We start from the raw sequence: 26,560 nt of genomic DNA on the forward strand, positions 1-26,560 counted from the left end.
AAGACAATTGTGGTGACATGGTAGGTTTGAGGCACGTTGCATTCTCAGTCATTTTAGCTCAGTCAATCCTGTGACTCATGGATCCCAACTTATAACCCAACCTAAGGGTGAAACAGACTCTGCAGACACAGTCCTTCTGTGCTGTGCTGCAAATGCTCCAGGGCCATTTTAGGATTTCACTACTCTGCATATTAACAGTTTTTCAACTGTTATATGAATCCAACTAAGTTAGGCTCCAGGAAGAAAAGACAATTTTTGCTAGTACGAGTTATTTATTTTTAGAAAGGGGATTCAAGCTTTAGGTGATTCAGTGATTTGAGAAAGGAAAGGTATCTATCCAGATGAGCTGGGAATGAGCAGGTTTTGTTCACTGTTAAGAGCTCTTGCCCAAAGTACCTCATTCTTTAGCTTGAGCCAGAGAATAGCTGACGGACACAGGCAGCAGTAGAAAAAGTTTGACAGAGCAAATGTCAGCCTCACTAGAATTAATAGCAGATCATTCGATGAAAGATCTGAGTACCCCAGAATTCATTCTAAGGAACCACTGAGGGTCTCCAGTAGGTTAGGCAATACTGGTCTTATTTTTTTCCCATCAGGTTAGGCACCAGACTCTGATCACTTTAAAACAGTTAACATTAAACTCCATGTGTAAGTGCTTTTTTTTTTTTTTTTCCTATTTTCAAAAGTGCTGGGGATTGAACCAGCACTTTTGAAAAAGACAAGTACTCTACCACTGAGCTATATTCCCAGCCCAAGTGCCCTTTTTTTTTTTTTTTTTAAATCAAGGATTTGACACCTGATTTGCAGAAAATGCCCTTGAGCAGTCCAACCCTTCATAAAAACACCTGTACTGCTCTGTTCCCTGAAGAGTTTCTCAACAAAACAAATAAAAAATCCAACAGATTAAATGGAAAGAATTAAGACAACACAGAAAAGCCCTAATCTTGTCAAGAGGATGAATTTGAACTCAGTCCCTAGACATTGACTCAATCTATTTGCTTTCATAAGCAAATCCATTAGCACATTTATACACAAGAGTTTCAGAGAATCTGTTTCTTTCCTGGCTGCATTCTTTAGACAAAGCAAACTTAAATAATAAGGGTGCTGAGGATTTTTCTTCTTCAAGCTACTGACCTGATAACCTTGGAAGAAGTTAAGAATTTCCTTAACTCCAGTATTGTAGGCCAGGCCCTGCATTCTGACCACCGTGCCAGGCTGCGGAGGAACACCGCTAAGATTAGCAGCTGTAGGGAAGTAGCCAAGACTATTAGGCGAACCTGGGGGGCTAAAGGAAGAGAAAGCACAGTGAACCAACAGGAACACACAATGTTGAATATTTACTCTAAAAACATTAGTTACTTAAGGAAATGGACTTTAAGGCGCGATCCTTCTTATGCTTCTCAGAGTTATCTTTCCTAAGACAGGTAAGAGCACCATAGCAGTTCTGTCTCACATTTCCACCAAAGCCAAGAGTTGAAAGGCAGTGAGGTTAATGCAGAGTTAAATGCAAGTCTTTCCCAAATCTCAGATTCTTAAAAGGAGAGGAAGGAGAGTATTAAGCCTTCACAGTCACTCAACCACAAAGCACCACTTCCAAAGCCCAGCTCATTGATGATTAACTGGCTAGTTATCAGGGATACTAAGGCATGACTACAAAGGACTAAAAGGAACCATAACCAGAGACCAAAAGTATCCAAAGAATGGACTGTTCTACCTACATGTGCACAAGCAAATATGCAGCAAAACAATAATACAGCAAAGCAAAGGAGGACAGCATCTATTATTTCTTTCAACGGGATTTTTAAAGATGGGAGATGGGAGGAATTGGAAGCGATACATAACAAACTGAATTGGTCACCATTAACATGAGAATATTCATTAATGGGTCCTCTTGTTGTGATCTGCAGCAAGTACCTCTAAGGAGCACAAGCCAAGTGAACACCTAACTTCATGTGGCAACCCCAGTGATCACCATGTTTCTTTCACCAATTAACTTTACGCTGCCCCCAACTTGATCTGCTTTCTACCACAACTGGTGGACAGATAGATAATTGTAATTTGAAATACACATAGGGACTTTTTTTTCACAAGTCATTGGTTTAAAGAATAGACTCCCAACTTTAGATTATTACCTCCTATTCTTCTTCCTAACTAGACATTGTCCCATTTCAAAGACAAAATGGGAGGCACTAAAAATCTTTGTGGATATCTATTCTACATAATTTGAATTAATGAGTTAATATGAATGTGCCTCTGAACTCATATAAGGACAGTAAACATGAGAAGCTCAATTTTTCTAAATTCAACTTTCCCACCTGCTAAATGGGAATGATTAACATCTTTGTAGTTTTACAGAAACAGTGATTTAACATATCAAATCACTCCATTAAATAGCATACCATCTCATGCCTCCTATTCATTACCATGTCTATTTCATCATTTTTAAAATAGAAACCCCAAAATATTACTTGACATCAAAGCTGTGCTAAACCTTTTAAGCCTGAGGCAGTGGCCTTCAACTTTATCTGCAAATTAGAATTACTTAAGGAGATTTTTATACCTCTCTATAAGAGCCAAGAGCCTACCCCACCAAATTAAGAATTATAAACTGAAGAGAGGCCAGACATTAGTGTATCAATATATTTTAAGGCAATCCCAATGGAAACCAAGTCTGAAAATTACTGTTTAGAGATTCCAAGTCAGTTTATGTGCACCCACGAGGCTTGAAGCAGAGGGAATGCTTAATTTGGGGTCAGCATAGGACTCTGGCAATCATTCAGCCATACTCTCTCATTTTTACAGTGGTGGAAATAGAAATTAAGTCATGGGCTGGTGATGTAGTTCAGCAGTACAGTACTTGGCTAACATGAGCAAAGTTCTTGGTTCAATACCCAGTGCCAGAAAAGGACAAAACAAAACAAAAAAAAATAATTTCCTAACTGGACACAATCAATTAGCTCTTTCCCAAACTAGAAGAACCACCTGATTTCTCAACTACTGATTCGACATTTTCCTGTTATACAACCACTACCATTCAAAAATCATATTTGCTCATGTCAAATACCTGATTTACTGAGTCTAATACACAAAAACCAGTAAGACATATCCACACAGTTCAACACTACTTACTCAGACTTTTCCATGTAAGATATGAAATCAGGTCATTTACTCAGCATACAAATTTTTTTATTTTTGGGTACTGGGAATTGAACCCAGGGGTGCTTAACCACTGAGCCACATTCCCAGTCCTTCTTTATACTTTATTCAGAGACAGGGTCTCACTGAGTTACTTAGGTCCTCGCTAAGTTGCTGAGGCTGGCTTTGAACTTGTCATCCTCCAGTTCCTGAGCCACTGGGATTATGGGCATGTGCCACCATATCCAGCTCCAGCTGATTAATTTTTATGGCATTGTCCTGGCTTATTCTATTACTTTTGCCTACAGATCTATAAGCTCAGGGTCTCTAGTACCCTCAGAATACAATCAAGATAAAAACAAAAGATAAAAGTTATCCGACCAGAGATTTAAGGTTACAAAAGACAATTATATTCAGCTTCTAAAGTACCACTTACTCTGATGAAGCTTAAATACAACTTGAATTCCTACACTTATTTTTCACAATGAAGATTACCTGCTGTATATAAGGAATCAAAGAAAATTAAGTGAGCAATATATCTACCTGATAGGGACCAAGAATTTTTTATCAACTTAAATCCTAAATTCCAAGTATTTTTCTGAATTACTGAAATAAAAGTGCCAGCAAAAACGAGAAGTTTACAGAATAAAAGTAACTTGAGACAAATATGAACTTGCATATAGGAAATCAAAAGGAATTTACTAAAATGCTACTATAATAACCGTTTCAGTAAGTTAAAAACATACAAGATCAATACAAATATAGGTCAACTGCATTTCTTTTTTTTTTTTTTTTTTTTTGGCAGTATTGGGGATCGAACTCAGGGCCGTGTGCTTGCAAGGCAAGCACTCTACCAGCTGAGCTATCTCCCCAGCCCTCAATTGCATTTCTATACAACACTACAATAAAAACTGTAAATAAGAAAATAATTCCATTCACAACCACATCAACAACATACCTGAAGAAAAACTTAAAAGTGCAAAACTTGTACACTAAAGTTTACAAAGTATTGCTTTTTAAAAAGTCCATGTTACGGTAGATTGTGAGATAGACATTACCCTATTACTTGTGTGAAAAGAAAAAAAAATTTATCACTGTCAAAAAAAAATTAATGAAAATAAGAGTTAAAAAAAAAAAGTCCATGTTCATGAACAGAAGACTTTATATTGTTAAAATGGCCCCATCCTCCAAACTGGACTACAGATTCATCCAGTAATTATTAAACTTACAACTGGCTGGAGTGCTTACATATCATGCATGAAGCCTTGGGTTTGATTCCCAGCAGCACCTGCCCCCGCACACAGGAAAAACCAAAAAGAAAAAAATTTGCAACTGGCTTTTTTATTTTGAAAATTTTGATACAAAGTTTAAATATACATATGAAGGGGCTGCGGAGATAGTCAGTAGAGTGCTTGCCTTGTAAGCACAAGGCCCTGGGTTCAATCCCCAGCACCCCCCCCAAAAAAAAAAAAAATACATATGAAACTGCAGAAGACAGAATAGAAAACTCTTGAAATATACCAAAAGTAAGACTAAACATTTCCCAAATTCAAATCTTTCTACAAAGCTACAATAATCAAGACATTGTGGTACTAGTATAAAGATAGACGTATATATCAAGGGAATAGAATTTAGAGAACAGAAACCCTTATGCTTTTAGTCAATTGATTTTGGATAAGCATTCCAACATAATTCACGTGAAAAGAATACTCTTTTTAGAAAGTGGTGCTCAGGCTGGGCTTGTACATCAGTGGTAGGGAGAGTACTTAGCATGTGCTAAGCACTAGGTCCTGGGTTTAATTCCCAGAACCAAAGAAAAACAAAACCATAAAGTTCAGTTCAATAAATGGAGATAAAACAATGAAATATCCACAAAAAGTGAATTTACCTGACACAAAAAATTTAATAGAACCACAGAGCTAAATATAAGAATTATAAAATGCTTCCAAGAAAACATATTAAATTTTTGTCTCAGGATTAGATATGACACCAAAAGTGTGATAGGCAGAAATAATCAATCTTTATTAAACTTTTTTTTTTTTTTTTTTCAGAGCTGGGATTGAACCCAGGGTCTTGACTGTGCTAGGTAAGTGCTCTACTACTAAGCTTTATTCCCAGCCCAAAACTTGTGTTTTAAGACAAACAATAAAACGAAAAGACAATTACACCCCAAGAGAAAATATTTGTAAATCCTATCTTGTAGCATTTTGTATTTAAAATACATGAAGAAATTCTGCAACCAAAAAAATCCTGCCAGACATGGTGGTGCACACCTATAATCCCAGTGACTCAGGAGATTGTAGCAGGAGGATCACAAGTTTGAGGCCAGGATGAGCAACTTAGTGAGACTCTAACTCAAAAAACAAATAAATGAATAAAGGACTGGCAATGTAGCTCGATACCGCGGGCTCAATTCCCAATTCCAAAAATTAAAACAAAAAAATCAACATCTTTTTTAAAAAATTTGGTTTTAAAAAGTGCAAAGAATTTGAACGGTTCTCCTGAGATGATCTTTGAATGGTTAAAAAGATGCTTGAAATCAAGTCATTGAAGAAAATGAAAATCAAAACCATAATTCTGCATCTATAAAATTGGCTTCGACCTTTTCTCTCTCATCAATGAAAAACTGCTCATTTCACTGCATCTTTCTTGAATAGAATATCATCATAAATATATATACCTATTTTAATAAATGCCAATTGATAATTCAAAGAAAAAAAGCAGAAGGGATGAAAAGAAATCATAACTCTCATATGTTGTAGGCAGCAATGTAAACTGGTGATGTTGGCTGGGAAAAGAATTTGGCACTTTCTGAAAGTTAAATGGAGTTAATAAATGGGTCACCAAATCTATCTATATATGCAAGAAAACCAGAAACCTGTGTCCACAGAGAAATTTGGATGTGCATGTTCAGTCACTAAAAGGACATATGGACAAACTAAACATGAAATAACTCATCGCTGGAATACTATTTACGAGTAGGGGATGTGGCTTAGTGGCAGAGTGCTTGCCTGGCACATGCAAGGACCTGGGTTCAATTCCCAACACTTTAAAGAAATGAAATATTGAGTTTTAAAAAGAGAAGAAATATTGTTACAAGATACAACACAAATGAATCTCACAAATATTAGGGTGAATGAAAAAAGTTAGCTGGAAAAGACCATATATAATATGGTTCAAATAAATGAAATAAATGTCCAAAACAGTCACATCTATAGAAACAGAAGATAAAATGGTGGTTGTTTAGGCATGGGTGAAGGGGACAGTGAAGAATGTAATAGGATGTCAATTGAGATTTTCTTTTCTTTTTTTTTCTTTTGTAATGAAGTTGGGGACCAAACCCAGGGCCTTCCAACTGTGCAATAACCCCAGTCCCACAAGTGAGATTTCCTCCTGAGCACAAAATTCTTTGTGGGATGATGGAATATTCTAAAATTAGACTGTTAATTATCTAAAAGTTAGATTGTAAAATTATTCTAAAAGCATAGGCACAACTCAATACACTAAAAACCAATGAACATTAAAAATGAATCAGTTTTTGTGCTGAGGATGTGGTTCAGTGGCTAAAGAACTCTGGGTTCAATTCCCAGTACAAAAAAATAAGAGTGCTTGCCTAGAATGTGTGAAGCCCTGGGTTCATTCCCTAGACAATGAAAGGGGGGCGATCTATCTTACATTATCTCAATAAAGCTGTTGTAACATAAAATTAGGCAGTAGAAAAATAGAAAGACTTCAAACAATTTTTTGAAGAGTCAGGCAATAGAAAAATAGAATTCAAACAAAATTTTATTAACATAAATTACTTCATCAAAATGACAATATTGGGTTGGGAAGCTCAGTTGGTACAGTGCTTGCCTCAAATGCACAAGGTCCTGGGTTCAATGCCTAGCACCACACACAAAAAGACTATATCAGTAACACAATCTAATCTTTATGTTCAATTAGTCATTATTTTAGGTTCTTATCTACATTTTTTAAAAGAGAGGGTCTCACTAAGTTGCTCAGGCTCTTCTTGAACTAATGATCCTCATGGTACCAGCCACTGTGCCAGCAACCTTCATTATAACTTTGTTTCTGCTTTTCCAGTGCCAGTACATTAGTCTCATCTATGAAAGGTGCCAATTAAATAAGTTCTACTCAAAAGTTACAGAAGTGCAAAAAACTGTCGACACTACAAAGGAACAAAAACGTTAGGGCTGAAATGAAGAAAACAAAATGCTGGGCTGGGGAGATAGCTCAGCTGGTAGAGTGTTTGCCTCACAAGCACAAGGCCCTGAGTTCAATCCCCAGCACTGCAAAAGACAAAGAACCAGTGGGATGGGAGAGGAAATGAAGCTGAAAAGAACAGAACACAAGAGGGGCTTTTCCACAGAGAACATCACGGCTATAAGGACATGAATTACTTGGAACCACTGCCAAGGCCCCTTTGGTAAGGTACAATGAGTGCATGTTAAGAAACTGCTGAATGAAACACATGAGTGACTATATTATGAACTTGTCTAAGACTTCTTCCACTGCAGTCCTTAATGTTCCCTCTGTATATTTAGATAAAAACTTTGTTAAACACAAAGTAAAAAAAAATCCATTTCCCTGAGAAATGACTTCCTTTGAAACAAGTTCTGCAATTCAAGCTTCCTTCTGTTTGACTATCCAATTATTTCTTCCTAATGTGTATTTTCCCCAGATCCTAATCGATATCATCTAAAGTTATAATATACATTGTGTCCCAATATGTCATTATGTCACACAAAATTATTTGAAGAGGGCTGGGGATGTAGCTCAGTGGTACAGTTCTTGCCTAGTGTGCTAGAGGCCCAAGGTTCATTCCCCAGCCCGGGGCGGGGGGGATGGGGGGTGGGGGGTGGGGGGTGGGCAAAAAAAATCTCTCTTTATAGAACAAGGGAAGTTATATGAACATACTGGGGGATGGATGCTACCACATCAGCATACTTAATATGAATTCTTAAAAACAACCTTCCTGAGCTGGGGATGTAACTCTGAGTACAGTGCTTGCCAGCTTGCATGAGACCCTGAACTCAATCCCCAGTACTACAAGAAAAACTGGGGCGGGGGTGGGGGCGTTGCTTCCTATAGCCTGCCTTCATCTTATAATTACAATTGCAAAATATACTAACACTAATTAATGCTATCAGGCAATTTCCCAAACTGAAGGAAGTCGTAGTATGACAATATTAATAATTGGAGGACTTGCTCTATTTCTCTGGAGACAAGAAGATGCAAGCACTACCCTTCTTGTTAGAGAAACAGGTTAAGAGAAAATGAGAGCATTGAGTTCTCCCCTCTGAATGACTCACAACGCTCTATGGAACACTGAGGAGTCCCACAGAAAGTACTGATTTCTACTGCTTTGCAGAATTACTGCGTAGACCTTTTCATTAACATTTGCAGTGTTATAGATTGCACATTTGGAAAAATAGTGGAGAAATACTGTGTCAATCCTTGCTAGTGTAAACCTGGAGTCAATTTTCATGTGGAGATTTCCCACTAAGTTTTCATCTAAAATAACAACTCTCGAGGAAGTTAAAAATTTCAGCATTCTTCATAAATTTAATAGTATAGCTCTCTGGACTCACTGCTACATGTGGATTCTGGATTTCTGTAAGTTCTCCTGATAGGACCTATAAGCTTCTCCAGACATGTGCACATACTGCTTGGAAAAAGTGTATGTAACCAAACATAAAAAAATATTTTGGAACAAAAACAGAAATCCTCCAAAAAAACTATTTCGCCTAAATTATGAATTTATGTACCACTGAAAAAATTTGGTAAGTAAACAAATTTATTCCAATTACATTCGAGTTATAAGAAACCACATTAGTTATATTTTATTATAATTACAAAGATACTGCCTACTTAAAAACAAGGATTGTTCCATGTGAATTTTTATTTGAAAATTGGTTCCTATACTACAAATTATTTTGAAATAAGTCCTGTTGCTCAGTGGAAAATACCAAATGATAACACAACAGATCCTTAGAGGTTTGAGGGGCAGGTAGAGACATTTTAAGTAATATATTGATGAAAAATTTAAGAAATAAGGAAAGAATACTGTTCCATGAACTTTTTTTTTTTGGTTTATTTTCTGAGTCAGGATCTAAGTTGTGCAGGCTAGTCTGTAACTCCTAGGCTCAAGAGATCCTCCCCTCTCTGCCTCCCAAGCAGTTACTTGGCAAACAAGATGAAATTTTCAGAGACGCACAATCACAAAAGTAAGATAATCACGATATTTTCTCCCAACGAGTCAGAACCTATGTCTAGAAGCAAAATTTTCCAGTTTCTTGGTTATCATTGGCTGTTTCCAGGTAGCTGATTATTTTGAATTCAAATGGAAAAATGTTTTCTAATTAAGGACATTTTGATTTTGGTGAAATTAAGAGAGAAAAAGAGAGAGGGATGGAGGGAGGTATGGTTTAAAAGACAATATAGTGTAGGGCATGGTGGTACACACCTATACCCCAGCAACTTGGGAGGCTAAAGCAGGAGGATTGCAAGTTCAAGGCAGCCTCAACAACATAGTGAGATCTGTTTTGAAATAAAAAGAACTGGGGATGTAGCTCAGTGGTAGAGTGACTCTGGGTTCAACCCCAGTTAATAATGAATCAATCAATCAGATTTACAGGACCTTGGGGAGCTCAGTGGTAGAGCTACACTTAGCAAGCATGAGGCTCTGGATTCAATGCCTAGCACCACAAAAACAAAAAGACTGAAAAAGAAGTAGACAAAGTGTACTAAAGAAAACAATGCCAGGAGCAGTGGTATATGCCTACAATTCCACCCAGTGACTTGGGAGGCTGAAGCAAGAGGCTTACGAATTCAAAGCCAGCCTCAACAACTTACCAAGATTCTGTCTCAAAAAAAGTTGTGGGAGCTGGGGATATACCTCAGTTTGTAGAGTGCTTGCCTGTCAAGCACAAGTCCCTGGGTTCAATCCCCAGCACTGGCGGGGGGTGGGGGGAGTGGTGGATTTAGGGATGTAGCTAAGTGACTTGAGTGCTTGCTTATGTGTACGATCCTATGTTCAATCCCTAATACCTCCAAAAAACATCAAAAAACAAAACAACAACAAAAAACCAAAATGGGTAAGGATTCAAAATGCAAAATAAAGGCATCTTTAGGATGCTTGATATTTTTTCCATTCATTTATAAGAAATTCCAAAATAGAACACAATGAAGTGTTATAAATCAAAGATCATAAAATGCATCATTATTAACTATACACATTCATTGCTTATGTAAAAACAAACTGATTTTATATGAAATAGTTATCCTAAGAAAATATTTTCCCCCATGCTAAGTCTTTCACATAAACATGCAAGCAAAGCATCATTCATGGAAAAAAAGTCAAACTTTGCTTGCTCCCTCTGCTGATTCAACACTATTACTTGTCATTATTTACTGTTTACTACAAAAAGCAAGACAACAGACACATGCAAGACATTTATAGTCTTGCATGTCTGAAGAAACAGAGTTTCTCACCTGGGCTACAGCACTGATGCAAAGAATATTCTTTTCTAAGAAAAATGACAGGTCAGAATAAAAGGAAAGACTTGGTATGCTGTCATGAGAAAAGTTGGGCTGTATCTATCCCTTTTTGAGTGATAAGCAGGGTGGCCATGAATGAATGTCCTTTCTAATTCTTCTGGATCTTGTCTAAGCCACAGTCACTTGGGAACTGAAACCCTCATCCAAAGGAAAGGAGGAAAGGAAACCACATTTGAATCACATGCGCTGTAATTTCACTTGCTCTTCAAGATGCTATTGTGACAGTCACACATTCGGACTGATTTACTTAAAAACCAGGATGAAAAGTCATTCTTTGATTCATGTCTTTTCCTTGCGTGTTCATCAAATAACCCAAAGCACTATATTCTCAGAGCAATATTGCTATTGAGTTTATCTTCCAATTTGTGAACACAAGTTAGAAGTGATAAAACAGACAAAGACCTTCCAACTCTAGCTGAAGGAGTCCCTAATGTCACTGAGTTTGCCCAGGTACAAATTCTGTCAGCTATTCTACACCAGAGGGAGTTCACTTTTTAATAACTATGATACTTCCAATGCAGCACATGTAGAAAGTGCTCATGTTTACTCAGTTAAACTGAAAGTTATAAACAGTTAAAATAATTAAAAATCATTTAAAAATAACATTTTCAAACCTGCAAAATACATTAGCATATTAATATTTTAAAGTAATGAACACATCACTTAGCTATTAATTATTCATTAATGTGAACACATCAGGCTGAATTAATCTGAAGTCAAATTGACATATTTTATTAAAAAATTGTGGGGTGCACATCCGTAATTCCAGTGACTTGCAAGACTGAGGTAAGAGGATCCAAGTTCAAGGCCACTCCATCAATTTAGACACTGTCTCAAAATAAAAAATTTAAAAAGGGCTGGGACTGTGGCTCAGTGGCTAAGTGCCACTGGGTTCAATTGCCAGTAGCACTCCCCCACCAAAAAAGTAGGAATTAAAAATTTTAATATAGGGGCTAGGTTCATAACTCAGGCTGGAGTCAAGTTCCAGGTCCTGGGTTCAATCCCCAGTATCCAGACAGATGAGCTTCTGTTGCTTATTTATTTATTGTGCTTGGAATAGAATCCAGGGCCTTGCATAAGGTAGGCAAGCACTCTACCACCTCTAACCCATTTTTTTTTTATAAATATCCTGTTTTTCGGCCTATAGTATGCCCTCTCTCTAAAGGTTCCTACATATCAGAGAATAGGCATAAATATACTTGAAAATTTACACAAAGTTTTTCAAAACCCTCAAATAGCACTACTGTCACATCACGTTAAAAAATAGTGTTAAGTCAAGTCAAAACTATTAAATATTTTCTTTTTGGAATTTGCTTCTTAAATTATTCCAGGTTGGGCTGGAGCTCAGGGTTAGAGTGCTTGCTTGGCATGTGTGAGGTTCCAAGTTTGATACCAAACATTGTAAAATTTCTCTAAAAAAATTTGAAGCCAGGTTTTTGTAATATAACTAAGAGCGTATAGCCCTCATGCTTGTATAATTTCATGTGTTTATGCAGATAATTTCACTAGAATTGGGGAAACATAAGTTAAAATGATAAAACACATAAGAGTTACTGGGAAGTATTAGCTTAAATATAATGCACATGACCTTCAATTCAAAAATTCCAGTTCTATTAAATCATTCTATGGAAATAGATATATTTAAAGATCAATATGAAGGCTGGGGATATAGCTCGGTTAGTAGAGTGCTTGCCTCGAATGTGCAAGGCCCTGGGTTCAATCTCCAACACCACAATAAAGATTGATAGAGCTTTGGTTCACAAAGGAATATTTAAAGTTTGGATGTTCAAAACTAAAAAAAACTGTTAAATTATGATATATTTTTTCTTTTGAGGTGTTATAAAAAGTTATAGGAATGAGATACCTAGAAGTTTATTGGATTAGACAAAGGGGAATGAAGCGGGGGGATAGGAAGGGAAAGACAGTAGAATGAATCAGATATAACCTTCCTATGCTTATATATGAACACATGACCAGTGAAACTCCACATTATGTACAACCACAAGAATGGGATCCTAATTAGGTTAAGTTATACTCCATGTATGCGTAATATGTCAAAATAGAGTCTATTTGTTATGTATATCTAAAAAGAATTTTTCAAAAAGAATGAGATACAATCATACCCTTTTCCCCTAGGGTAGATATAATGATGAGTTTAAAAACAAAAGGAGTAAGTGGAGAGCACAATTCTTAAGTGCACGCGTATGTATATATAATGGAGTCTTTCACTCCTTGTGCCTCTAAGTTCTCAGACTTACCAATGGGCACATTACTATCTTTAAAACTACTAGTTGAAAAAAAAATCTACAGGAAGGAGCCCAAAACTACAGAAGTGATTAAGCCCTAAATGTCAGTTCCTCCTGCCTTTCCAGCTTTGATTCAAGACTCATGGTCTCATTATTAACAGTTTCCTTCTTGTAACAGGGAACCGAGAGTGAGTCAGTGTACACTCTGCAAATGCGCTGCAGGCACGAGAACTGCACAGAGAGTTCAGGGCACAATGCATTGCACTCCTGTCACCTGAGGATATAAGAAAGGTAGACGAAGATGTTCCTCACAGTCAGGGCCCACTAGCAGCAAGTTATTATCTCAGGTTCCAGAGAAGGTGACAGATTGGTGTTGGGCTAGATGCCTGGCTCGGTACTTAACCATGAGCAGTTATTCATGCTTCTGAGTCTTTTTAGTGCAATCGCCTGACAACTATCACGGCTTTCTTCCTATTCTTCACCAGTAGATTAAGTATTTTCAATACCACCGATGTTTGAAAAACTTCTAAAAAAATGAACAAATGTAATTAAATTTATGTAGCCCTAAAATTCTTGCTCCCTACTAGAAAACTGTATACTGGAGGAAGAAGTAAAATAAATGCAATTATAGGTGATCAGATGGATTAGTTCCAGGTCTCACTTACAAATTCATAGATGTACTTGAAACATGTAGTCTAATTAGCTTAGGAAGAAAAACAAAAAACAAAGCTTGGTATAAATGGCTTTTTAAAAATTTTGAATATTGTTAATGCCAAAGTAAAATTTGATAGTAATAAACAGGTCACTGACTACATACACTTCTTACCTTTTTTTGTTTTGAAAAATAATTTGGTAGACTGAGAGGTCATTTCTTACATATCTAATTTAGAATCACAAGCAATCAGACCTGAAAGGGACTCTAAAAACTTTGCCAATCCCATCATTTTATAAGATCCAAAAATGTTAAGTGAACATGTCCCAGTTAGAAGGTATGAAACTCAGATCGTCCATCTTCCAGACTAAAAATTTCCTCTCCATTATGCCCTGCTACCTCCCCCAAATTGAATGCAACTAAAAAGAATCAAATACTTAAAATATAAATATATTAGTGTTAAGAAAACATTGAGTAATTTAATTCTGGATTTGTTTATAATAAAGACTTAAGAGGAAAAGAACATAGGCTCCGGGAAAATTTAAAGCAACAATTTTCATTTATTGGGAGTTGATATTAAGTTCATACTACTTAAAATTACAGTTGTTCCTGATATTGGCCAAATTATATTGTTAAACCATCTTCATGTATGAATATGTAACAAGGAATCCCATCATTAGGCATAATTATAATGTATCATTAAAAAAATAAAATTGTTTCCATTATAGATTTTTCTGTTTTATGATTCATTCCTATGTCATTACCTTATTGTAAAGATTATTAGTGCTACTCACTTATGGCCCTATGATAAGAGGAGTTGTATACATAGGTAACCTAAAAGATTATGCTGTTCATACACGGTTAAAAAATAAACTTCTTTTGGTTTGTCTTGAAACAACTTTCTTGGTCAAGAGATATGACCAGAAGCTGTGGCCTGCCATGCTAACCTTCAACGTGGCAGACAATATTCTTTTGTAAGCTCGGCACTGGCTATCAAAGGAGTCCTTTGTTTCTGTCCCTCATTTCCACTTCCTTCAGAGCCTTACCTGGGATAGTAGGCTGTGTAGTTCATAAAGAGCTGTGTGCCCGCTGGGTAGTAAGCTGTGGAGGGCTGTAGTGCTCGTGGGTTCAAAAGCACAGAGGGTTGATAAATGGCAGCTTCGGTGGGAATAACTGCTGCAGGAGCTGGGAATGTGTAGGAAGGAGGAGACAGGCCTAAATAAGCAAAGAAAGAGTCTTTGAGACATGTTTGTACTAAAGCCACAAAGCCATTGTTGCATCTATACATTTTAACTGAAAGGAGTTCATGTCATCCCAAGCAACTTCCTTTTGATGCTATAAAGGTTATCTATCCCTCAGCACAGCATGAAATAGAAAAGGTTATTATGAAAACACACTCTTCACCACATATTATGCCAAAGCACACACTGTGCCACAGTGAGCTGACCTAAAGACAGTACATCACCTCCATTATTCTCCCAAAAGGGAACCCAGAAGGTGGCCTTTGAAGCTAATCTACATTAGCCCTGTTTAAAAAAAAAAAAAGGCGAAACAAAAAACAAAACAAAACCCAATCTGGGAAACAGTCCTGAAGAAAGCTATCTCAGATTAAATAGAAAATTGGCCCAGGAGCTAAGTGGGAAGTGAAGAGGCACAACACATGCTTAGCATTCTTGAGGCCTGGGATCAATCCCCAGTACCACTGGTTGGGGGGCGGGGGCATGGGACACAAAAGTCCTTTATCTTTGTGTTATCTTTCTTCTCACTCAGAAACCCCCTCAAGTTGGAAGGGCAGCTGGTCACTAGCTTCCACATAATGGGATGAGCACAACTAGCCAGACCATCTGCACGGAACACAAGAGAACTGTGAAGCAGACTGAAGTTGGGGTTCCTGACTTTAAGTTTCATATTTAGAACCACCAGATTTTGCAAGTAGCAGAAGCCTAAGGAATAACTTTTCACATGAAAATCTCCAAGATGTTTTCCAATTGTCTTTGGTTCATATGAGTTTCTATAATTCTATGGAGTAAGACAACCAGTCGAACTTGGTATGTACACCAAAGACCAACATATTGATCTCACATTCAACTTGTAGCCGCCTCTTTCATACTCATCAAAAACTGTATTAGATGTTAGATACCCAAAAACCTTTAAAAATTATAACCCCTGACCTTAAAGAGACCACAGAAAGACCAAGATTGTAAATTGAGGTAGGTACTGAGTATTTAAAGCAATTCTGTAGTTTGTGCTCATATTCTGCTTGCAAAACTATCAAGCAATGCCTCAGACCAATAAGACAAACACATATGGTAGATATTTAGTCTGTTCTGCTTCAAAACAAAAGGTAGAAATTTTGACAATCGGAGAATAAGCTGCTAAGATTTGGGTGTTCCTCAAATGAAGGCATGGGGCTAGGGTTGTGGCTCAGTGGTAGAGCGCTTGTCTAGTATGCGTGAGGCCCTGGGTTCAATCACCTACAACTAAAAAACAAAACATTAAAAAAAAAAAAAAAAAAAAAAATGAAGGCATGGCTCTTCTTATATTTTGAAAAGAGAATCAGGGGTAAACAGATTACAGAAATGAAATTGACTGTAAATATTCCTGCTTAAAGAAAGCATCAAACTTTAAGATATCATTGAGACTTTCACAACATTTCTTTGTCAAGTTCAACAAGAAACTCTTCAGTAAGGAATGTTACCCAATCAGTATTTTAACTGCATAGTCTAAGATAAGATAAAATCATGCAATTTCTGTAAGTTATGGTTGCTTTATAATTAGGCATTCACCTAAACTATGCTGGCTGGAACAGTTATAATATTAGTATGTATTGAAAAGAAAGCTGATTTTTTAAAAAGTAAAGCCTTCTGCTAAAAAGACAAATGGTCAAACTTTATTTTTTCTTCATTTTTTGGAAAGTATTAAAGGTAACCAAATATATGGAAATATATTCTTAGGTCAAATAAGCATTTAAATTTTTTTCCTGGCTGAGCATGGTAGCACGGGCCTATAATCCCAGATTTTCAGGAGGCTGAGGCAAGCAGATTGCCAAGTTCAAGGCAGCCTGGGTAATAGAGAGAACTGTCTCAATATAAAAGACAAAAATGCTGAGGATGTAGCTCAGTGTGCAAGTCCCTGGATTCAAGAAAAATTTTTCTTCCCTTCTCGTAGTATTGGGACTTGAAAAATTTTTCTTCCATTCTTAGGGTTTCTGAGGAAGGAAGTAATTTAAGTCTATAATAAATAGTTTTCCACCAAGACAAGAGCAAAGTAAAAGAATAACACAGCAGAATAACCTGGGCTATACGCAATAGGGAAATTCCCTTATCTCACTTCTGACAGACTGTCACAGAAGGATATCATAAAAGATACAGACATTTTTGGTAATTTATAGACAGAAGACATTCAATTAGGATTACTTTAAGTTATTTTCTTGATTTGATCATAAATTTTCAAACCTTTATACTCATTTAAAGATCAACTCTTCACCAACAGCAAGCAGCAGGTCAATAGAATATTAGCATTTAGGAATTCCAAGGGAAAAAAAGGATTAAGCCCCACTGAATGTTCTCCAAACAATACTTTATCAAACAGGCTTATTGGTATAGATTCCTATTTAGTACAAAGTCAAGCTAAACTCCTAAAACTGCTCAGATTTATTGGAAACAAGCACATGAATTCAGTTTATCTTCTCAGTTATCTTTGAATGATATTCTAAGCACTATGTTGTTTAAACATACCCAACATGCCTAAGAAGGTATGTCTACTTAAAGGTGAAAACTGCATAAAGTGACTCAAGTTTTGTCATTAGGTTCCCACATATTCCTTAGCCACTGACTAAGAACATGGTCCCTAGGCTTCGGGGCTTATTCCTCTCAAATAGGATTCCAGATGGCTTGCACCCAGTTGCCAATGAGCAAGAGCATGGCTTGTTAATTAAGCACTGATCCTGTGATCCAATGGAAACTTTGGCTAATTCATTAACGCATTTATATATCTTATTACTAACTTGCTCATTCCAGATACCCTGGACAATAGGAAAGCTCTCCAGGTTATCATTTTCAAAATATAGTTGATGCTTAATGTTAAAAATGCAAAATAAGCATCAAATCACCCTTCTTAAAGCTTAATGTACTTAAAAAAAAAGAGAGAGAGAGAAAAGAAAAGAAAAAGAATCCAGTCATACTTATATTTTACCTTTAAATGCGTATTAAAATATCTACATAGCCAGGTTGCCTCCCAGAGTCAGTGCTTATCTGGAGCACACTAAGCTTCAGAAATCAAGTGCTTATCACTGGAAAAGCAAGAATATAATTTGAAAGGAGGTATTTGTAGCATCTCTAATTATGGGTGTCCACAACCAAGGTCTTAAATGATTACCAGAGACTACTGATTTCAGATGGGAAAGCCTTATGTAACCACCTCACCTGCCTCAGAAAGAACCAGGGGCACAGAAAGTTATGAAAGCAGCTTAAGCACCTACCAGCATATAGCGTAGAATAGCGCCAAGACCCAAGAAAAACTTACATGGTAACTTACATGGCGGCGGGGATAAGCCATTTCGATTTAAAGTGCCCCCCATTAACACAAAGTTCATCTCCTCAGCTGAACACTGAAAGACTTCAACATATCTGTCCTTCATGGTTTTTTTATGACACTTCTGCGCAGCCATAAATGCTCTGTCTGCAGACTTCATCTGGATAAAGGCGTCTCCTGATGGGCGGCCCTGAGTGTGTGGGGGAAGAATAAAACAAAAGGAGACTGTCTCCTTCAACAAGGAAGTAAATGGTTGCTTACAAACACGCAAAGTGACAATTGCCCATAGTACAGACATGTGAGCCACAAAATCTGGGTGACAATGTGCTCCACTGGATCTGTTTTGCATTTCATCACCTAATCACCAGAAAGCCCACAAAACCTTGAAGAAACAGTTTTGAGAGCTCAAAGCTGAAAGTGATCCTTTTTGGTTTCTGTTAAATTAGTATCAGATTTACAGGGTTTTGAAAACATCTCCTTGTGACTGCAGTTTCAAAATACAGGAGTGGATACTGGATTTTTTTCCCTTCTGAAAAATCCGATTAAATCTCATTTGATTGAGAAAAGTTAGTTAAAAGAACCAGTATCAGAGCTTTATGCATCCTCCTACAGGAAACTGAACAAACCAGTGTTTTCTTTTGGCTCTCAGTTTTAGTCCATCAATGACCTGCTACAACCCTTTCACTTTTTCCTCATCCTTGAGGCCTAGATTGGAACTTGACTTTTGGGTAAGGAACTATGAGTTCCAAGGCATAGTGATGGTTGGCTAGAGCTGTATCAGGCCTTGCCTGAGAACCCTTCTCTTTCCTCTTCCCTTAGACCTCCTCTTTAAACGTGCTCAACAGGTGTTCAGAGACATTTATTAGTAATAGCTTGCTAAAATTTCCTATTTAAAAACAAGCTGTAATTGGGCTGGGGATGTAGGCAAGTGGTAGAGCACTTGCCTAGCATGCAGAGGTCCTAGGTTCAATTCCCAGTACCTCCAAAAAAACAAAAACCCAGGTCTGTGAACAGATTTCTGTCCCACAGACCTAGAACCTCTTGGCTTTATTTAGCCAAAGGGGGTGGGATGGGGGGGAAGAGGCAACAATCTTATAAAACTGCTTTCTTACTTTATAGTTTTCTCTAAGTCTCTTAGGGAATATTTAGTCCAAATTATTACCATGCAAGTTACCATAAGAGTTACATACCAGGGAAATTAGCAACAAACCCAGCCCAAGATGGAAACATACATCTTCAAGGCAGCTAAGAAACTGTATCATCAAAGCAACATTTTTCTCCAGTGTAGTGACAATAGGTAATAGGGTTCAATGAGAGGAAAAACCTGTCTACTGTTGTCAGAGAGGAATGAACCCTAGGTTATTAGAAATGGTGACTCAAAAAGAAATAATTCCCTGCTGATTCTGTCTTGTGAGAAATTTTATTCTAAAGTTCTCTTATAAGTGAAGCATGCCAGGGTTTTGTCAACTAAAATAATATATAACTTAATAGCTTAAGAGTTAGAATGAGTATGTGTTGGTGAACAAAACTAAATCAGGGCTCAGGATTTTTCTGATTCCTTATATCGAGTAGCATGTACTTTCCAGTAAGATAAGACTACAGTTATGAAAATCCACCAACCTCCAAGTGAAAAGTAGGGAATTAGTACTTAGAAAACAATGTTTCTAATACAAACCTAATACAATTTTGCTTTTAACAAAGAGTTGTAAGTTTAAACTAGAACTACTTTGAGTATTTAGAATTTTGTTCTGCTTAAGATAGCACAAAATGCTGCAATATGATTAATTTTATTTAACAACAACAACAACAAAAAAATCAATGACATCAAACTAGAAAACACTTTACCCTGGTATACTCAAACAATTCAGTTAGATTTTGATAGAGATTTCTCAGCATTTTGTTCCTTTACACAGATGAGTGCTTCTTATGGTCCATATACTGTTCTGGATGGCATGCATGCAAGTCCTCATTGAGTTTGCATTCTACTGAATATAATTTTATGGACACAAAATATCCTGGAACACAGCATGCTTATTTGCTCATGTATTATCTATGACTGCTTTCATGTCATCAAAATAACAGTTGCAGAATTCAGTAGCTGCAACAGGAAAATGTATACACTGAAAATATGTTTGCCTCCTACACCACGTTACTGATAATTTGATGGATTTATGCCATGAAGGAATCAGAGTTGAATATGAATTGTCATACTAAAAACAGCTGTTTTTCTAGAACACATTCTAAAGATGGACAGTTAAGTAGAAGACTCAGTACAAAACTTAGGAATATTTGCACTCTTTTATTAGAGGAGAGCTTTTGATCACCAGAAAGATTAAGCAAGGAAGATTTCCAATAAGCAACTTACTTACCTGGTGATTCAATACCATGTGAACCCCGTGTGTACGAATATCTGTGGAGAACTCCCCCAGGAAGTCCAAGATGTCCTCTATTGTGGCCGCATAGGGAAGACCTCGAAGGCGTACACAGTCTCTAACATTTGTAGCGGGCACAAATTGCTGAGGTAGTACTGGAATAATGGGAGGGTTTGGAAGTGGAATGAGGGGAGCCGAGGAGAACCGATTCAGCACCTGTACTCAAAGCAAAACAACAGTGATTGAGAGTCTTGCTATTTCTATGCTGTCTGCAAACCAGCACTGACATCACCAGAAAGATTATCAGAAATGTAGAGTCTAGGAGCCGGGAGTGTGGCCGAGTGGTAGAGTGCGTGATTAGAACATGCAAGGCCCTGGGTTCAGTCCCAGTGTGTGCACAAGTGCACACTCACACATGCAAGAAATACAGTCTCAGTTCCACTCCAGACCCAGGGAATTTGAATCTGCATTTTAACAAGATCCTCAGATGATTCATAAGCATATTAAAGTTGGAGAAGCATGCATTTCAGGTGGGAAAGCATGATACCCACTTTTGTCAACTGCATAAGACACACACCACACACAACACAACATGCTTATTATTAAGGCTATAGCTACCTGAACAGATGTAACATCACCTACCTTGGGACAAGTATCCTTAAAGTCTGTTGCTTTTATAAAAATTTGGACATATTGCTAAATGTGGACTTTTGTGGCAATTTTATTGCATTTCATTACACTAAGTACATAGTGTTCCCCTTAATCTTATCTTCACACTCCACCTCCAAACCCAAGAAAAAACAGAATGACCTAGTAAAGGAATCACAAGCCAAACAATGACTGTGAATGATATTAAAAATAAGGGCACAAGACAGAACGGCTAGATAATGAAAAACTGAGAAGGTGACCCTAAAGATAAAGAGTAATTTAGTTTCCATGTGAATTTGAGCTGGTATCAGAAGAGAATATCTTGAATATCTTTTAGATTCATGGAAAAAAAGCTACCTTTGTGTTTTTTTTTTTTTTTTTTTTTTTTTTGTTTTGTGGCGCTGGGAATTGAACCTGGGGCCTTGTACATGTGAGGCAAGCACTCTACCAACTGAGCTATATCCCCAGCCTTCAAGCTATCTTAATATAGATTATGATGAGATACTTTGAAGAACTGCTCTAAGGCAAAGCTCCTAGGACTAGGTCCTTGCCCATTTTTGTCCTAGAGTATGCTCACTAGTATTCATAATACTAGGAGGCAGGTCCTCATGCAAATGTCATTTGTGGCATTCCAAGGTTTTCTAGGAAACTTAACGATGCAAGACTTTAACATCCCATAAACCAAATACAGAGAAGAATTAATGAATTCCTCCCCAAAAGGTACACTAATTTTCTCACACCCATTAAGTTGCTGGGTAAGAGGTGATAAAAAAATCAAAGACAAGCAGCAAAGTTAAAGAAATGGCATGACAAAGAGAAAGGAAGACTTAAAAATTATACAGACAATTGGGCTGGAGTTGTGGCTCAGTGGTAGAACCCTTGCCTGGCATGTGTGAGGCACTGGGTTTGATTCTCAGCACATTTAGAAAAAAAAAAAAAATTATGCAGATAATCCAGACACAGCACAAACATTAGGACAAAAACTGAAGATAAATGCAGTGGGGCTGGGAATGTGGCTCAGTGGTAGTGTTTGCTGGCCATGTAAGAGAACCTGGGTTTGATGCCTAACACCACGCACATAAACACAAAAAAATTAATGTAGCTGTAGGTTGTGGTGGTGCATGCCTGTGATCCCAGCTACTCAGGAGGCTAAGGCAGGAGGATTTTAAGCTTGAGATAGCCTCAGCAATTTAGTGACACTCTGTCTCAAAATAAAAGTCTTAAAAAGGGGTGGTGGTATAATTCAGTGGTAAAGTGCCCCTGGGTTAAATTCCTAGAACTGCAAATCAACAACAGCAACTCTGAATTCTGAAAATTTGTGAAGATGGAAGGTTACCAATAGGAAATCAAACTAACTGAGCCTTTTGGGAAATATATTTGGCAAGACATAAAAAAATCTTGAAAGCTCACAATCTATATCTAGTTATAAAAGACATGAATCAGAAATTGGTAAAAATTTTACAAGCATGCTTATGCTTCATAGAAAAAGAAAGCAACCCAAATATCTAAGAGGAATGTCTAAATAAAATATACACCAGGATGAGATATATTAAAGATGAAAATCTTTAAGCGTGGGCAAGTTTTCAAGATGTATAGTTTCAAAATATAAGAAAATAAAATATAAAAAAGTATGCTTTCTGTGTGACCCCCCCCCCCCCCAAGAAAACAGTGGCTCTCTTCTGGTTATGGAATGAGGCTATTTTAGTAACTAATACTTTAAGTATTCTCCAAGTTTTATTTCAACACAATGAGTAATATAAGGTTGTTTTCAGAGATAAAGAGGTTCCAACATACTCAAAAACCAACCTGCTGAACTTCGGCTGCTGTGCTCCTGAAGAGTTCAATGTATCTTTTACCCAACAAGTCCTTGTGCTTCCTCAACGCATTCTGTGCATATTCCTCACAAGCAAAGAGGACAAAAGCATCGCCTGTTGGCCTGCCATCCGGGTAGGTAACAAAGAGGATGCCTTCCTTCCCTCCAGTGATGGGGCAGTGCTGTCCAAAGAAGGCCACCACTTCTTCAGCTGTGGCTGTGAAAGGGAGCCCCCGCATGCGGACAATAACTTGATTCTCCTTGGAAAGAAACTGAGCTACCTCATTGGATGTACCTGGGGAAAACACATTAGAAAGCATGGGGAGAAACAGTTAAGACATTAACTTCGCCAAATTTAAAATGATGCAATTACTGGAAATGTCTCGAACTCATCACCAAGACCCATGCTTTTCTTGAATTCATCATGATGATATCCTAAAGAATCAAAATTCTCTTCCCCTAAAATTTGGAACTCTTCCCCAAACATTTTCAAGCAGCTTAGGAAACTGACCAGACAATCGAGACATAAATCAAACATCTTGCCTTCTCTTGGAGGAGTAGCAAGTCATCGTGGCAGTTAAAAGCATAGGTCCCCGAGTAGGGTGTGGCTCAGTATTCAAAAAGTTTGCCCGGCATGCCCAAGACCCTGGATTTCATCCCCAGCAGCAGCAGTAGCAACACCACAACAAAAAGGCAGATTCCAGAAACAGAATACCCAGGTCCAATCTTGGTTACTGTTTAGTAGGGTATGACCTTAGTCAAGCTTAACCTCTGTGCCTCAGTGTCCTCATCAGTACAACTTTATAAATTATGAGATTTAAGTAGGTTAATATCTACCAAGTAACCAAGTACTTTGGATTTGTTATTTTCCTTTTTTTTTTTTTTTTTTTGGTGCCAGGAATTGAACCCGAGAGCACTTAACTCACAAATTCTTTTAAATTTTATTTTGAGCCAGGTTCTTGCTAAGTTGCTTAGGACCTTACTAAGTTGCTGAAGCTGGCTTTGATCTTGTGATCCTCCTGCCTCAGCCTCTGGAGTCACTGGGACTACAGGTGTGCACTACCATCCTTGGCTTCTGATTACTTTTTATTAAGAAAGTTTCAGGGCTGGGGATATAGCTCAGTTGGTAGAGTGCTTATCTTGCATGCACAAGGTCCTGGGTTCAATCCCCAGCACCGCTAAAAAAAAAAAAAAAAAAAAAAAAAAAAAAAAAAAAAAAAAAGAATATACTTGATATAGTTCAATATTTAGTCAACATTCCAACCAAACAAAGCATTTTGTATAGCAGTACCATATAACAAATACTCAAATGCACACCGTTCAAATTCATACAGATAGTAATGCTTTCCCTTAACAGAAAATTCTTATTACATCATCCACATATAATGAAATCCGGGGCAACAACATGAACGTTCATTTTGTCAACCCCAATTTGCAATGCTTTACCACAGAGACCCAGAATCCAGGTAAGACCACAGCAACCTCAAAGACATTTTATCCCCAATTAGTATCAAACAGTACTTTGAAATTATATCAAATACTACCTTGGAACTTAAAGTCCTGAATTTTGAAGCCTTAGAGCTTATCTAAAGAAGTCCCAGTCTGGGCACAATGGTGCATGCCTGTAATCCCAGCAATCAGGAAGGCTGAGGCAGAAGGATCTCAATTTTAAGAGCAACCTGGGCAACTCAGTAAGACCCTGTCTCAAAACAAAGGGGCTGAGGATGTAGCTCAGTGGTAGAGGACCCCTGGGTTTCATTCCCTGGGCATGGAGCAGGGAGAGTTCCAGAAAAGAATAAGCACAACTTGTAATAATAGCATCCTATCATACCAAGTTCTATGATTGGAAAACATCCACCAGTGCTACATTATGCAGGGATACAAATGTTCTCTTTAAGTGAAAGTTACCGAGTACAAATTGGCACAGGTGTTAAATGTCTCTAAAAAGGTCGATTCCTTCTTCTTCTTTTTTTTTTTTTTAATATTTTTCTGTTGTCAATGGATCTTTTATTTATTTATATGTGGTGCTGAGTATTGAACCCAGGGCCTCACACATGCCAGGCAAGCACTATACTACTGAGCCACAACTCCAGCCCCTAAAAGGCCCACAATTCTTAGATTCAGCTATTCTACTTTTAGAGATTTATCCTAATGAGTGAGAGATTTAAAAAAAAAAAAAATTCACTGCAACATAAAGTGAATAGCTGGAAATAAGTTCCAGGAGCCCCACAAGGATGTGTAAAAGAATACTATGGACTATGGCACATATAATACTATGCAGCAATTAATTAAGGAAATTGGAAATCGAGTACCATAGGAAGGTGTTCATAAGATACTAAAATAAATTATAAAACAGCAATAGAAATTCACAAAGTGGCTGAGCACAGTGGCACATGCCTACAATCCCAGTAATTTGGGAGGCTGAAACAGGATTACGAATTCAAATTCGGTTTAGCAACTTAGCAAGACCCTGTCTCAAAATAAAAAATGAAAGGAAAAAAAAAAAAAAAGGACTGGGGTATGTAGCTCAGTGGTAAAGCACTCCTGGGTTCAATCCCCAATAACAATTAAAAAAAACAATTACAAAATAGATATAAATATAAGAAAAAGGACAAATTGGTTAATTTTTTTGTGCATCTGTTTTTAAGTTTTCAAGTTATGAACCACTGAGGAATTAGATAAGGCCACATCTGTTTCTTCCTCTGACTATATTACTGTAAACATTACCTATTTACAAAAATACCAGAGAACGACCATGTAAGTGGGTCATTGATGAATTAAGTAATTTAGAAAAAACTAGTGGTAGATATGCAACAACCCCAGGTATTACAGCATGGCTATTTGAAAACAGGCTTTAGACTCATTTCTTTTAAGAACAACTCTTTTTCTTTATACACAACTTATGTAATCTTGTATCTTTGTATAGTATTATCTTTTTTTTGTTGTTTTTTTTTTTTTGTGGTACTGGGGATTGAACCCAGGCCTTGTGCTTGCAAGGCAAGCAGTCTACTAACTGAGCTATATCCCCAGTCCTATAGTATTATTTTAAATGGGTATTTAACTATTGTAGATTGGTTCAAGTGTTAGGGTAAGAGTAATAACACATCAAGTTCACTGATACTGTTCAAAGTTTCTCCTTCCTATTTAACAAAAATTAATTCCCATATTTTCATCGGGGAATAAAAACCTAGTTATCTATTTTCAGTATAAATGCAAAACTTTAGATTCTTATTAGCCAAAGCCACATTATATAAAAGGCACTTACCACCAGCAATTTTAAGAAAATCTTCACCTGTTGCTTTGTAAACCTGAGAAAAGAGAAGTTAAAACCCAGTTTGAATCTGCCATACAATATTCGTACTCATTCAAGAAATCTAGGGTCTCAGCTTGAGGACATACCTCAATGTACCTGGTCCCCATGTGATGTTTGTGCCTCTGCAGTGCTAGATCTCTGTGCTCCTCACTTACAAACCTAACCAGAGCTTCTCCATTCCTTCGACCCTGAGCATTCAGACAAAGTGCTGCACCTCCCCTTTGAAAAAAATAAAACAGATGGCACGTAGGACAAAAAAAAAAAAACAGTGAGGAGAAATGAATA

At 37.2% G+C, this 26,560-nt stretch overlaps 1 protein-coding gene across 5 annotated transcripts in view; it reads right to left on the reverse strand.

Annotated features, from left to right (window-relative positions):
- Esrp1 (epithelial splicing regulatory protein 1) overlaps positions 1 to 26,560 on the reverse strand; it is a 57,679-nt gene that overhangs the window by 10,115 nt on the left and 21,004 nt on the right. For 2 of the 5 annotated variants that reach the window (XM_047560347.1, XM_047560328.1), the window contains exons 8-14: positions 26,362 to 26,494; positions 26,228 to 26,270; positions 22,956 to 23,257; positions 20,499 to 20,717; positions 18,121 to 18,319; positions 14,643 to 14,811; positions 1,135 to 1,285 (exon numbers count right to left, since the gene is read on the reverse strand). In XM_047560347.1, the coding sequence (XP_047416303.1) occupies positions 1,135 to 1,285; positions 14,643 to 14,811; positions 18,121 to 18,319; positions 20,499 to 20,717; positions 22,956 to 23,257; positions 26,228 to 26,270; positions 26,362 to 26,494 (1,216 nt within the window). The remainder of the gene's footprint in view (positions 1 to 1,134; positions 1,286 to 14,642; positions 14,812 to 18,120; positions 18,320 to 20,498; positions 20,718 to 22,955; positions 23,258 to 26,227; positions 26,271 to 26,361; positions 26,495 to 26,560) is intronic. The other 3 variants (XM_047560355.1, XM_047560337.1, XM_047560322.1) reach the window with 2 other exon arrangements.

The sequence above is a fragment of the Sciurus carolinensis genome, chromosome 1 (assembly GCF_902686445.1).
Source record: "Sciurus carolinensis chromosome 1, mSciCar1.2, whole genome shotgun sequence".
NCBI lineage: Eukaryota > Metazoa > Chordata > Mammalia > Rodentia > Sciuridae > Sciurus > Sciurus carolinensis.